The sequence below is a fragment of the Elephas maximus genome, chromosome 13, assembly GCF_024166365.1.
Source record: "Elephas maximus indicus isolate mEleMax1 chromosome 13, mEleMax1 primary haplotype, whole genome shotgun sequence".
Lineage (NCBI taxonomy): Eukaryota > Metazoa > Chordata > Mammalia > Proboscidea > Elephantidae > Elephas > Elephas maximus.
The window spans coordinates 65566769-65580604 of record NC_064831.1 but is presented as its reverse complement, the minus strand read 5'-3'; the positions used below and the strand labels follow the sequence as shown (position 1 = coordinate 65580604).

At 53.9% G+C, this 13836-nt stretch overlaps 1 protein-coding gene and 1 pseudogene across 2 annotated transcripts in view; one reads left to right on the top strand and one right to left on the bottom strand.

Moving 5' to 3' along the window:
• The window catches only part of CSPG4 (chondroitin sulfate proteoglycan 4), a 44580-nt gene extending 39749 nt beyond the window's left edge, over positions 1-4831 (top strand). For both annotated transcript variants that reach the window (XM_049905935.1, XM_049905937.1), the window contains one exon: positions 226-4831. In XM_049905935.1, the coding sequence (XP_049761892.1) occupies positions 226-2060 (1835 nt within the window). In that variant the 3' untranslated portion in view covers positions 2061-4831. The remainder of the gene's footprint in view (positions 1-225) is intronic.
• Positions 4832-7760: 2929 nt separating this feature from the next.
• LOC126087836 (phosphatidylethanolamine-binding protein 1-like) lies at positions 7761-13633 on the bottom strand (annotated as a pseudogene).
• Positions 13634-13836: the final 203 nt, after the last annotated feature.

Sequence of the window (13836 nt, the reverse complement as noted above, 5' to 3'; positions counted from 1 at the left end):
CCTCTAACCCCTCAGGACCTGGGAAGTTCTGAGGAGGGCGGGTGGGAAGTTTGAGGGAGGGCACAGTCCTGTCCTCTTGGGAGCTTGGTATGAGGGGACACAGCCCAGCCATCCTGGGGGACCTGGTCTGCAGTGGGGAGCACAACCCTGCCCTGGGGCCTGTGTCTAAGGGTCCACAGCCCACCCTGGTGGACTGGACCTTCACAGCCCATGTCTCATCCCCAGGTCTCTGGGTCCCTGAGGGCCAGCGGGCGGAGATCACCGTTACTGCCCTGGATGCCTCCAACCTCCTGGCCAGCGTTCCGTCACCCCAGCGCCCCGAGCATGACGTGCTCTTCCAGGTCACACAGTTCCCCACCCGAGGCCAGCTGCTGGTGTCCGAGGAGCCCCTCCACGCTGGGCGGCCCCACTTCCTACAATCTGAGCTGGCCGTGGGGCAGCTGGTGTACTCCCACGGCGGAGGGGGCCTCCAACAGGATGGCTTCCGCTTCCGCGCCCACCTCCAGGGACCAGCGGGGGCCTCTGTGGTGGGGCCCCAAACCTCAGAGGCCTTTGTCATCACAGTGCGGGACGTGAATGAGCGACCCCCTCAGCCCCAGGCCTCTGTTCCACTCCGGCTGACCCGGGGCTCCCAAGCCCCAGTCTCCCGGGCCCAGCTGAGTGTAGTGGATCCAGATTCAGCCCCCGGGGAGATCGAGTACAAGGTGCAGCGGGCACCCCACAATGGCTTTCTGAGCCTGGCGGGGGGCAGCCCAGGACCCGTGACTCACTTCACCCAGGCTGACGTGGATGCAGGGCGGCTGGCCTTCATGGCCAACGGGAGCAGTGTGGCAGGCACCTTCCAGCTGAGCGTGTCAGATGGGGCAAGCCCACCCCTGCCCATGTCCCTGGCTGTGGACGTCTTGCCATCCACCATTGAGGTGCAGTTGCAGGCTCCCCTTGAGGTGCCCCAAGCCTTAGGCCGTGCCTCACTGAGCCGGCAGCAGCTTCAGGTAGTCTCTGATCGGGAGGAACCTGACGCAGCTTACCGCCTCACCCAGGGTCCCCAGTATGGGCATCTCTTGGTGGGCGGGAAGCCCGCCTCAGCTTTCACCCAGCTCCAGATCGACCAGGGGCAGGTGGTCTTTGCTTTCACCAACTTCTCCTCAGCTCACGACTTCTTCAGTGTCCTGGCACTGGCCCGGGGTGCCAATGCGTCGGCCACAGTGAATGTCACCGTGAGGGCTCTGCTGCATGTCTGGGCAGGTGGGCCATGGCCCCAGGGTGCCACTCTGCGCCTGGACCCTGCAGTCCTAGATGCAGGTGAGCTGGCCAACCTCACAGGCAGCGTGCCCCGCTTCCGCCTCCTGGCGGGCCCCCAACACAGCCGTGTGGTCCGCGTGCCCCGGGCCAGGACGGAGCCCAGAGACGGCCAGCTTGTGGAGCAGTTCACCCAGCAGGACCTTGAGGACGGGAGGCTAGGGCTGGAGGTGGGCAGGCCAGAGGGTCGGCCCCCTGGCCCCGCAGGTGACAGCCTCACTCTGGAGCTGTGGGCACAGGGCGTCCCGCCTGCTGTGGCTTCATTGGATTTTGCCACTGAGCCTTACAACGCAGCCAGGCCCTACAGGGTGGCCCTGCTCAGTCTCCCTGAGGCTGCTCGAACAGAAGCAGGGAAGCCAGAGAGTGGCACACCAACAAGTGAGCCGGGCCCAGCAGCATCCAGCCCCACGTACACTGTGGCCAGGGGAGGCTTCCTGGGCTTCCTTGAGGCCAACATGTTCAGCGTCATCATCCCCGTGTGCCTGGTCCTCCTGCTCCTGGCGCTCATTTTGCCCCTGCTCTTCTACCTCCGCAAACGCAACAAGACAGGCAAGCACAACGTCCAGATCCTGACTGCCAAGCCCCGCAACGGCCTAACCAGTGACACTGAGACCTTCCGCAAGGTAGAGCCAGGCCAGGCCATCCCACTGACGGCAGTGCCTGGCCAGAGTCCCCCGCTGGGCAGCCAACCTGACCCAGAGCTGCTACAGTTCTGCCGGACACCCAACCCCGCCCTCAAAAATGGCCAGTACTGGGTGTGAGGCCTGGCCTGGGCCCAGAAGCTAACCGGGCCAGGACAGCCTTGCCTGGGCCCCGGGTTCCACTACTCCCAGACCCTGGGAGGAAAAGACCCGGAGACACTGGGGGCGGAAGGTGCCTGGACATAGTCCCAGGGGTCCATGATGGAGTGGAGTAAAGAGATGGAGCCTCCCCCAGCTCACTCCATGAACTGCAAAGGGCTTAGGTGGCAGGCAGGCTCGAGATCGGCACACTTGCCCTGGAGCCAGTTTGGGTACCTCCTACATGGATCAGGGCCTTTGGTGAGTCACATTCAGGCTGCCAAGAGGGTAAGGAGAAAGTGCTCTAGGGAGGGAAGGAATAGATTTAAGGACTCCTGGCTTTCCCACCCCAACCCAGGCCTCCGCTTGTCTCTGCCCCAGGGTTGAGGGAAAAACTTGTTCCCCCTGATTTTTTAGGGAGAAAGGAGTCCCTGGAGCAGAAGGCAGGAGGAGGGAGCTCCTTCGCTCTCTAGAAGGCATTAGCCAATAAAATAATATATTCAGGGTCGGGTGGGTTGCTCTGGGGATGGGTTTATTTAAGGGTGATTGCAAAGAAGCTATTTAATATGGTGCTGAGCTAGCCGGGACTGATGGAGCCCCTAGGCGGTGGGATGATAAAGGGTCTGAGGCCAGTGCATCCCCAGGGCCCTACCTTGATGGATCGAGGGATAGGCAGCCTCAGCCAGGGGCCTCAGAGTGGGCTGGGCTGGGGCACGTGCAAGGTCTCCAGCCAAGAGCCACCACAATACCCATGCTCCCTGGGGGCTGGGGCAGCAGGCAGTCAGGGACACTCGGCCCCACGGGGCCTGGATAAATGGTGCTTCGGGCTTTGAACACTGTGTGGTTTGTGTCTGTGCGCTGGGGTCCACCTGGACCTGCCTTCTCCTCTGGCAGCCGTTCTGCCATACTTCAGCCGACAGCCTGTGTGGGCAGGTGGGCCAGTCTTTGCAGGGCCATCCAAAACCCCTTGGTTTAGTAGAGATAGGCTAGGTCCTCTACAAGGAACTTAAAAAAGTAAAACCAAGAGATGTTAAGACCTCTCAGCCCTACATTTCTTATCCCGAGTTTAGCTTCCACAGCCCTATCCCACCCTATCTCCCTTTCAAGTGGTCGGAGCAGCAAAGTGAACAGAGTCAAGGGAGTGGAGATGCTAAGGCAGAGATGAGGAGCCAGTGGGGACGAGAGGAGGTGTCAGGGGCCCTCCCATTAGCTCCCTGGAGATTTTTACAAGGGCTACTTCTGCTAAAAGAAGCCACGGTGGCACATTGGTTAATCTCTGGGCTGCTAACCGAAAGGTTGGCAGTTCAAATCCACCCTGCAGATCTGTGGGAAAAGACCTAGCAATCTACTTCCATAAAGATTACAGCCTAGAGGACTCCCTGGGGCAGTCCTCTGTCACATGCGCTCTCTCTGAGTCAAAAATTGACTCCTCAGCACCTAACAACAACAACAATTTGCCGGCCTCCCCCAAAGGGCAGCTGACCTGTGCCTGGGGCCAGAGCCACTTCTTCCCTGTGACATCTGAACTTGGAACTAGGGCAAGGGAGGAGATTCTCCTCCACTGTCCTGCCCCTGGGCAACCCCTCCCCCTGATGCCCTTCTCGTCCCAGCATTGGCCTCCTAGATCCCCCTCACTCCACTCTCTCAGGTTTGGGACAGGTAACCCTGTATATCACTGCTGGAAGGGCCCCTGCAAACCAAGGGGAGACCGAGAATCGGAGAGGGGAAGGAGGCTGCCCAGGAAGGCAGCAGTAGAGCAGATAAGGCCCCTCTTGCCACACCAAAAAGTACTAGCCCCTCAAGGAGAGTGGCCAGGGTCCCACAGGCTTCTGGAGCTCTGACCTGGGCCTTCAGAGGTCTTCCACAGCCGGAGCTCCCAATGCTGGCCCCCATTTTCTTTTTACAAGCCTGGTCTCTCCTGCACCTCCAGGTGATCCTCATACAGGGACCCTGCCAAGGGTGTCTCTGTGCCACGCCCCATGCTCTGCCCTGCCTCCATGAGGAGCCGAGGAGCCGGGGGCTAGGTCCTCAGGGCCCTGATATCTGGAACCAGTCTCCACCTAGGGCGACCGGTTTCCCTGGAAGTGTAAGTTGAGATGAAGGTGACAGACCCGCCAGGCAGGATCTGGCTTAGACTCCAGTTTCCCCCAGAGGACTAATGACACTCTCTCTGTTCACACAGCTGCCCTGCCCTGCCCTGCCCTGCCCTGCACTGGCCCCACTGCGCTGACACTAGTCAGCACAGCTGCTCGGGCTCCTTCTCTAGCCTGTTCTGGCCAGTGGGCTGGCACAGAGGGGCCTGGGGCCAGCAGCTCTCCCAAAAAAACAAAACCCATTGCTGTCAAATTGCGACCCTATAGGACAGAGTAGAACTGCCCCATGGAGTTTCCAAGGAGAGCCTGGTGGATTTGAACTGCTGACTTTTTGGTTAGCAGCCTTAGCACTAAACCACTATGCCACCAGGGTTTCCATAGCTCTCCCAGGACCTGGGAAAGGGTCTTTCACTGGCACACCAGAGCAGGGAGCCCACTCTGAATGTGGGGTCTCGGTGTGTGCAAATCCCTTGTGGCTTTCAGATCAGCTCCCAGGCTAAAGAGGGTCTGAAGGGGGTTATTCTCCACTTGACAAAATAACTCCCCATTCCGTTCCTTTAAAGAGCTGGCTCCTCCTAGATGGTGAAGATAGGAGCCAACTTGTGTACAAGTATTCAAGAATGTTTGGAAGCCTCTGGCCCTCTTCCTCACACAAACATACACTGCATAATGGGTACTTGTGCACCAGACCATGGATGTGAACACAGGCTCACACATGCCCCTCAGGCACTTGCACAACACAGAGATAACTACCTGCCTATAATATAAAAAAAAATAATATACACATGTACATACAAACTTAGGGGAGGGTGGCCCTCATCCGTGGCCCTCGCACAGTCCTAGGAGCTGGCCATGTCGAGCAAGAGCCAGGATCCCCTGCCCAGCAATGGACCCAAGCTGACATCAACAGAGTTGGAAATTGGGAGTGGACCCACATGGGGAGTGGGGGGTGTGGTTGCCAGAGGGGTACAGATATCCAGGTCCTCAGCTTGAAAGCCCTGCCCACTGCTCGAAATGGCTTAGCCTCTTAGGTACTAAAGAAGGGACTAAGAAACTAATATGTGAGCCCCTCTTCTCATTCCAAGGACCCCTGGTGGTGCAGTGGTTAAGCACTTGACTGCTAACTGAAAGGTCAGTTGTTCAAGCCCACCAGCTGCTCCGAGGGAGAAAGATGTGGCAGTCTGCTTCTATAAAGATTCCAACCTTGGGAATCCTATGGGGCAGTTCTACTCTGCCGTATGAGTCAGAGTCTAATCAACTGGATGGCAATGGGTTTGGGGTTTTTTTGTTTGTTTGTTTTTCTGTCTATCTCTATCCTAGAAGCTGGCCCTTTAGGCATGGTTGCTGTAGCAATGACAGAAGTGGAGCCATCATCCTCCAATAGGAAGTCAATGAAATGCTTCCTCCCCCACCCCCACCAACTTCTCCTGAACAATGGGAATTGCCAGGGATGCTGGCGTCTTCCTCTGGGCCCTGAAGAGGCAGATCTTAAAAGGGTGGAGGTACCTGGGCAGCGCCCCAGTGCTCTCTGTCTGCTTGGGTTTCCCAGTTCCTAGCCCTAACATGCAAGAGAGCCCTGGCTAGTGGGTGAACCTGGCTGGAAACCAAGCCCACTGGACCCCTCCACTGCCTCTGTCCATCCTTAGGTCCTGCCTAGTTAGTGCCATCCCTGGGTAGTTATATTTTGTGCCAAAAATGCTGCAAAAGATACAGATGGGAATCCACCCAGCCCTTCCTTCAGGGCCCCAGACATGCCAATGTGTAACTACAAACCATGATGTGTGCCTTAAGCCGGCGGTGTGAGCTAGCCCAGGAGGGGAAGCCCTGAGCTGGAGGGCTGGCTGGCTCTGCCTACTTGCTTCTCTCCTTGCGGAGGGCTGAGCCTTTCTGTGGAATGGATAGCCAGTGCAGCAGCTGAAGCTGAGCATGCTCCTGGTTACATTTCCATCCTCTGTGTAATGAGTTTCAGTATTTAACCAATAGCTGCTGTCCTCATTAAGTGCGTTAGCACCTCCGATAACTGGTGGGTTATACCATGTTCCTTCACACTTTAGGTATCTTAAGAGCCCCTGAAGATAGAAGCAGCCCTTGGTTAAGGTGACCAGTAGCCAAGAAGGAACTTTTCTGCCCAAACACAAACATAGCCTCAATTGGCGGCTGAAGGAGTTCTCCCCCTCCCTCACTACCCAGCAACTGCTACCTCTGTTAGCCCAGAGCCCGGAACTAATCCCAAGGCTTCCTTCTGATGCCTTGTGGGGTCACAAAGTGCTCGAGTGACCCAGTCTCTGAGTCTCCAGGGTCCAACTTAGATGCTTGTCTAAGTTCTCGCTACTCAAAGTGGAGTCTGTAGACCAGCAGCACCAGCATCACTTGGGCGCTTGTTAGTAATGCAGGCTCTTTGGCCCCATCCCACACCTGCTGAATAAGACCCTGCATTTTCAGCAAGGGCCCCAGGTGATTGGTAGACCCGGTAAAGTCCATGAAGCACTGATTAAAGTAATCCCCCTCAAGCTCTAACTGGGAAAACTGAGACTAGGAGAGGCAGGGACCAGGCCAAGACCCCACAGCTGGAGGAGGTCAGACTCCTGACCCTGTTACAGGGTTTTGTTTTCCATATCACACTGTCTGCCCTTCCCCACACTCTTGTGAAACTGCCCACATCCCCCTCAAACTCATGGGATAGGGGACTTTGTTGGTTTTTGTTTTGTTTTTGTGTGAAAATATACACAACAAAACATATGGCAATTTAACATCTCTACATGTATAATCCAGTGATGTTGATTGCATTCTTCAAGTTGTGCACCCATTCTCACTGTCCTTTTCCAGATTATTTCACCACCATTAACATAAATTCAATGCCCTGGAAGCAAAAGGTGATAGGGTTCTGATGGTGGGGCTCCTGCTCCAGGGTCCTTCAGAGGACAAGAGAGGGAAGTGGAGGAGGGCAAAGGCGGCAGCCAGGTCTGGTCGGGTGGGAGGGGCTGCAGGAGGAGCCCACTCCCATCCTTACCTCCCAGAGACAAAAAAAAAAAAAAAAAAAGCCCCTGGAAACTGAAGCAGCCCCTAACACCCTGCCTTCTGCAACCCAGTTGGTCCTTCCTTCTCTGTCCCCTCCCTACTATCTGAGTCCCAACTGGCAGAGGGAGGGAGGAAGGGAGATGTCACCAAGGTCACCAGTCAGTGCCTACGTCAAGTGTGGAGCCTTCCCATAGGAAGGACGTGAGAAAGCCACCTGACAGGAAGGAGGGATGAGTCTCCCAGAGCTCTCCACCTTGCAGAGAGTGAGGAGCAAGAGGGGCTGGATGGAGGCCCCCACACTAACTGTCCCTTCTACCCCCTCCCTCATCTCCCTAGCAGCTGGGAAGCAACACCAGGCAGTGGCTCCCAGCCTGTGGGCTTCCCTGGTGCTGGGAATCCCTCCGGAGCCCCCAACTCGCCTTCCCTCCCAGGGCAGCTCTCTGTACCTGTAACACTGTTCAGTGCTGTGCACTTCATCAGGGCAGCGTCCAGCCCCTGCTGTGCCCTGTACTGTGTACATAGTAGATGCTCAATAAACATCTATTGCCAGGATACAGCCCCACCCCTCCCACAGAGACGCCCTTATGCTAGGAGGCCTCTGTCCACTTGCGCCATACAGTTCCCTGTCCTGGACTCCCACTCTGGCTCCACTGGCTTCCCCCCTACCCATCCCAACTGATCTCCCAACTGCCGCTTTGGCTCCCAGGCCCTGAGTCTCTAAGGAGCAGGTTTCATCTGTCATTCCCAAACTCTTCAGAGCTCACGTCTATCTTCCTCCATACTCAATCACGGCTCCCTCCCTCCCCAACACCTAAAGTGTGCCAGCCCAGAACCCTATGGGCACCCTTTCACCCAAACGTACATGGAAACCCATCACAGGTAAAGTCATAGTTGATTCAATGCAGCAGGAGGAAGCAAGAACCCAGGATCCCCTACCCTCCGTAGCGCCTCCTTGGAGCCTCCAGGCTCCACTGACCTCCGTGCCAGCTGATCTGTCCACTTGCAGTGAGTGCTACCTGATTCCAACCTTCAGAGGCAGGGAGCAGAGCAGAATCCTACCTCTCCCCTACCCAGGGGTCCTGCATTAGACCAGGGGGCTCAGAGTCCCAGCATCAGGCCAGAGAAGAAGGATGACCTGCCCAGTTAGCCATTCATTGACAAACCTGGGTCTCATGGAGGCTCAAAAACATTCCAGATGACAAGGATCTCAGCAGAGGGATTGCAGGCACCTCGAGAGGCATAAGGACAAGTGGGGGTGGGTCGGGGACTCCAGACATTCTGGCCAGGCTAGAGACCACCAAGGTCCAGAGGGTAATGGGGGAGCCCTGTTGGGTCTTGCCAGGGAAGGAGGTACCTGTGCTAGCGGATCCCTAAAGGGCTTTTGGATAGACAGGCAGGCAGGTGGGTGGGTGAGACTGGTAGAGCCTGGGCACTCTCAGAGGACGGGTGGCTCAGGGTGGAAGGGCTCCCTCTGAGTCAGGCCTGCTAAAAGGTTGCCTTGTGCATAGACCCCCTGGAGAGGCTGCTGGGGCAGGACCCTATGACCCCAAGAAGGTTCTGGGCCCCAGGACCTCAGCCCCTCTGCCCCCTCATCTGCCCTGAGATCCTCAGAGTCTGGGGACTGAAGGAGGGAGGGCAGGAATGATACCTGTGTCTGCCCCATGAAGTACCTACCTGTTATAACTCAAAATGGGATAACTGGCCCCAGAGACTATGGAGCTGGGACAGGGGGACTCAGTGCCTGCTTTGAGCCTAGAGCCCTGCCTTCTGTCTTCATCTCTGCTTCATTTCCCATCCCCAGTCAGTATTCATGGTATGGAACTTGCTGTCCAGAGGTCCCCAGCCCAGCTCCCACCCCTTCATGACCTATCAAAACTGTGCAAGGCTTCTTTTCAAAGGGTCAGTGTTGTGGCAAAGCTCCTAGAACAGCACCCAGCACATAGTAAAACCAAAACCAAAACCAAACCCAGTGCCGTCAAGTCGTTTCCCACTCATAGCGACCCTATAGCACAGAGTAGAACTGCCCCATAGAGTTTCCAAGGAGCGCCTGGAGGATTCAAACTGCCGACCCTTTGGTTAGCAGCCATAGCACTTAACCACTATGCTACCAGGGTTTCCTCATTAAATGTTGACTATTATTATTAAACTGTTAAAATGGTTATTATTATTAACTGCCTAGCATACGGGGCTGGCATATTGTAGATGCTTAATAAATGTTAGAAGTTCACGTTATTGTTAAATTTTATTATAGTCATCATAATGCCTGGCGCGTAGTAGGTACTGAACTAATATTCTGTCCTTCTCTTAGAGGGCCAAATGTATGCATTCCCTATCTGGAAAAGATGAACATTAGGGTGCTCCTCTTTGCTGAGCTTTGGTGGGGAGAGTGCAGTGTACGGCAAGGAGTCAAGATCTGGCCTGAGTAGGAAGAGCTGATAGCCCTACTCTGACCTTCCCTTCACCACCCTCACCCCAATGATTCTGAGGAGGGTTGCCCCCGAGGTTGGAGGGGGAGCGGGGGAACATCTGGCCTACCTTAGAGGAGGCTTGGCTACAAGGGACCCAAGAGGGAAAAATCCCACTGGAACCTGCCTGCCCAGGTGCAGGAGGGCTGGATGGCAGGGGTAGGCAGGAACACAGGGGCTTCCTGGAGGAGGAACCCTGAGCTGGGCCTGAAGAATGGGCAGAGCTGAGCTTAAGGCAGAGCAGGAGGGTGGGGGGAAGATGGAGCAAAACCAGAGAGATGAGGATACTGGCACCCTGGAGTCAATAGCGGCCTGGGCATCAGGCTGAGAGAAGCTACTATGGAGCCCCTGGTCTGACAGGGAGTAGACGCAGAACTGGGGCAGGAATAGGGGCTGCTGAGCCTCTGGGCTGGAACTCTGTGTCCAGTTACCCCCAGCTTGAGTGACCTCAACTCATTGTGCAAGGAAAGGAATAGTGGAGGCTGCTGCCGCCAAGGCTACTCAGCGAGGGCAAGAGGGCAGGTTACTATTACGGAGTTTACAAGCAGGAAGTTCATACAAGTTACATCGGCAACATTCTTAATCATATTACACAGGCACAGTGGGGTTTACGTATAACTTCATGAATCCCATGTTCGGAATATGGCCGTTAAATTCCACCCAGAGGCAGAGAAGTTACTTAATGAGATAAAAGGTTATCCAGAATGTCAACATGGCTCCGAAACCAGTTTCCACCAATTTCCTCTAGCTTTTTGGGCAGCAGTTAAGGAAAAGGGAACCAGGATGTTAATGTAAAGCTTTTGCACACCTCAAGCTAACTGCTTGAGGCAGTGGAATTTTCCTCAGCCTAGAGCCCTCTGTCTTACTGGGAGAGAGCATTCCAAACAGCAGGAACAGCAAATGCAAAGGCCCTGAGGTTCTGAGGAAGAACAAACAGGTCTGGTGTTCAGTGACCAAAGAAGACAATGGTCCAAGGTAAGATCAAAGAGGTCAACAAGGGCCTGACCTTGCAAGGCCCTGTGGGCTGTGGTAAGAGTTTGGAATCTATTCTAAGCATGGCAGAAGCCCTGGAGTTTGAAAGTAGGGGAGGGACATGATTTGATTTAGAATGTGTTTTTAAAAGATTAATATGGCCCCTGTTAGGCTACCAGGGAGTAGGAGAAAGAGCAGAAAAGCATGGAGACTACTGCAATAGTTCAAGCAAGCATGCTGGTGGCTTAGACCCACGTAGTAGGGTAACTAGAGGGGTCAGATTTGGTCTGTCTCTCTTTCCTTCTTTTTTATGTTGCCTTAGCTAACTTCTTTTTATTATTGTCGTCAAACATATACAACAACAATTTGCCATTTTAACCATTCTTAAGTGTACGATTCAGTGATACTAATCACATTCACCATGTGGTGCTACCATCGCCACTATCCATTTCCTAAAGCTTTACATCACCCCAAATAGAAACTCAGTATCCCTTTGGCAACAGTTCCCATCCCTTCTCCCCCAGCTCCCAGCAGCCACTAATAAACTTTGGTCTCTATGCATTTGTCTATTCTAGAGTGGGATCATATGTGTCCTATTGGGTCTACCTTATTTCACTTAGCATAATGTTTTCAAATGCATCCATTGTAATAGCATGTACCATGACTCCATTTCTCTCTATGGCTAAATGATATTCCCATTGTATGTATGTACCATATTTTGTTTATCCATTCACTCGTTGATGGGTACTTGGGTTGTTTCTATCTTTTGGCTATTGTAAATAGTGCTGCAATGAACATTGGTGTATAAGTATCTGAGTCTGTTTTCAATTTGTTTGGGTACTTAGATAGCAGTGAAATTGCCGGATCATATTGTAATTCTAGGTTTAACTTTTTGAGGAACTGCCAAAATGTTTTCCACAGCTGCTGGACCATTTTACATTCCCACCAGCAATGGAAGAGGGTTCCAGTCTCCCATTTCCTCAACACCACCAGTCGGAGGAGCCCTGGTGGTACAGTGGTTAAGGGCTACGCTGCTAACCAAAAGGTCAGCAGTTCGAATCCACCAGGTGCTCCTTGGAAACCTTGCAATTGACTCAGTGGCAAAGGCAATGGTTTGGTTTGGTTTTTTAGTGGATGTGAAGTGGTATGTCGTTGTGGTGGTAATTTTCATTTCTCGAATGACTAATGACTGGAGTCTTTTTCGTTGTTGTCGTCAGTTGACTTAGTATTTTTATTTAAAAAAATTTTTTTTTTTTTTTAATGAGCAAACAGCAAAATTAACACAACGTTCAGCAACCCCAGGTCGGCTTTACACACACAATGAAGAGTGATGAATTTCACAGGAGCACAAATTTAAGGGCTCCTGATCTCTCACCTGGCACCGGTGTTCATGCAGATACCCAGGTCTCAACACCAGAAAAGTGGGCCTCTCTGAAAGATTCGTTGATGCTTTGCTCTACTGCTTTAAAAAAACAAACAAAAAAAAAGCCATTGCCATCAAGTCGATTCCAATTCGTATCGACCCTACAAGACAGAGTAGAACTGTCGCACAGGATTTCCAAGGAGCAGCTGGTGGATTCAAACCGCCGACCTTTTGGTTAGGAGCCTGAGCTCTTAACCACTGCACTACCAGAGCCCCAGTAGACTTCCTCTTTTTATCTGGATTTTTTTCATCTTTAAATTCTGGGTTGCTATTTTTATAGTGATAATTTGATGGTCCCATCACAGTACCAAAACCTCCACCAAAATGGAGTTCAAATTTTATCAAAACATAAAAGGGAGTGTGTGACCTTCTAGAAAAAGATAAAGGATAGGCAGCCGGAAAAGTCATCCTAAGCCGCTGACCTCTCAAGTCTCACCTGTGGCAACGGAAGCCGGGAAGAAGAGAAAGCTGCGTACATCACTGAACTCGAGAACACTGCCTGGGGCCTCTGGAACAGTTCTGTTTCTCAGCTTTTCCCAATTTCCCTAACAGCTGCTCGTAGGATTTGGGCACATAGTTGTCCCATTCAGCCTGGTAACACGTGCCAGCAATCAGGGGCCCGAGCTTGCACTTTTTGTGGAAAGATGCTACCTTGAATTTGCCCCGGTGGTCTCCAGATTCGTTGTTAAGAGTGGGCTCATCATACTTCAGTGGTCTGTCCTGCTTGTAAACTAGCCAGTCAGTGGTGGAGGCCTGTGCCCTTGGGAGGCCCAGAGCCTGATGTTGTTGCCTTTTATGTCGACTACCAGAAATGGTGCCATTCCCTGTATTTGGGAGCACCTGTGTCTGTCAGGATCAAGGTGCAGAGTTTACCTGAATCCAGCCCGTTCCATGCAATGGTGGTAGGGCAGTTCTCAACCTGGGTGGATGTCAGCACTTTGCCCTTCAACTGTTGCCCCACCGTATTTGACCTGCAACAGGTGCTGCGGCCGCTCATCCACTTCCTGCAGGCTCAAGGGCCTGGACCACCTCCTGAGGTCCACCAGCAGCGAGGAACCGAGCAGAGTGGGCAGCCGGGGAGTGGAGCAGCAGGTGATGCACACGACAGCCCAGCAGCACCAACTCGGAGTGGCCCACCCAGCGACGACCTGGACTCTCTTTTGAAGGGCCAACAAGGCTAGCTCGTGGGTGGGATGTAGAGTGTGAGAGAAAGAGATGAGCTAAGTATGATTCCAAGGCTGTGCCTGAGCTTTGGGGCAAGAGGACCAGAGGGGAAAATGTGTGGCAGAGGGCTGCCCCCACAGAGGGACCCTTAGACACCTCTGCTAGGACTGACACACAGGCCCAGGGCACACACTGACAGGCACCCAGCTACCACACAGGTGAATATGCACAATCTGGGACACAGATGCAGGTACAGACCCCATCACTCCATTCTTCCTGTCCCACCCTACAAAAGGGCTAGAGCCCCTCTGCCCTCTGCAGATCAGCCTCAATAGTGCCAGACTTAATTTCCTCTCAGGGAACAGAGTCCTGACCCCAGCTACCTGCTCCTGGCCTCACCTGTCCAGTCCCCTCCTCCATGCCCAGATCCTGCTTCCATACCCCAACAAATATTTGCTTGGTGCTCTCTGTGGGCCAAACCCTCTGCCCTTCCACCTTCCACTGGAAGGCACACAGCTACCTCCATCCACTACCTGCCGCCTGACCCCCACCTCCCATATGGTCTGCTTACCTCTCTCCTTCCCCACTCCCCCCAATTCTCAACACTCCTCTATCCACTCTGC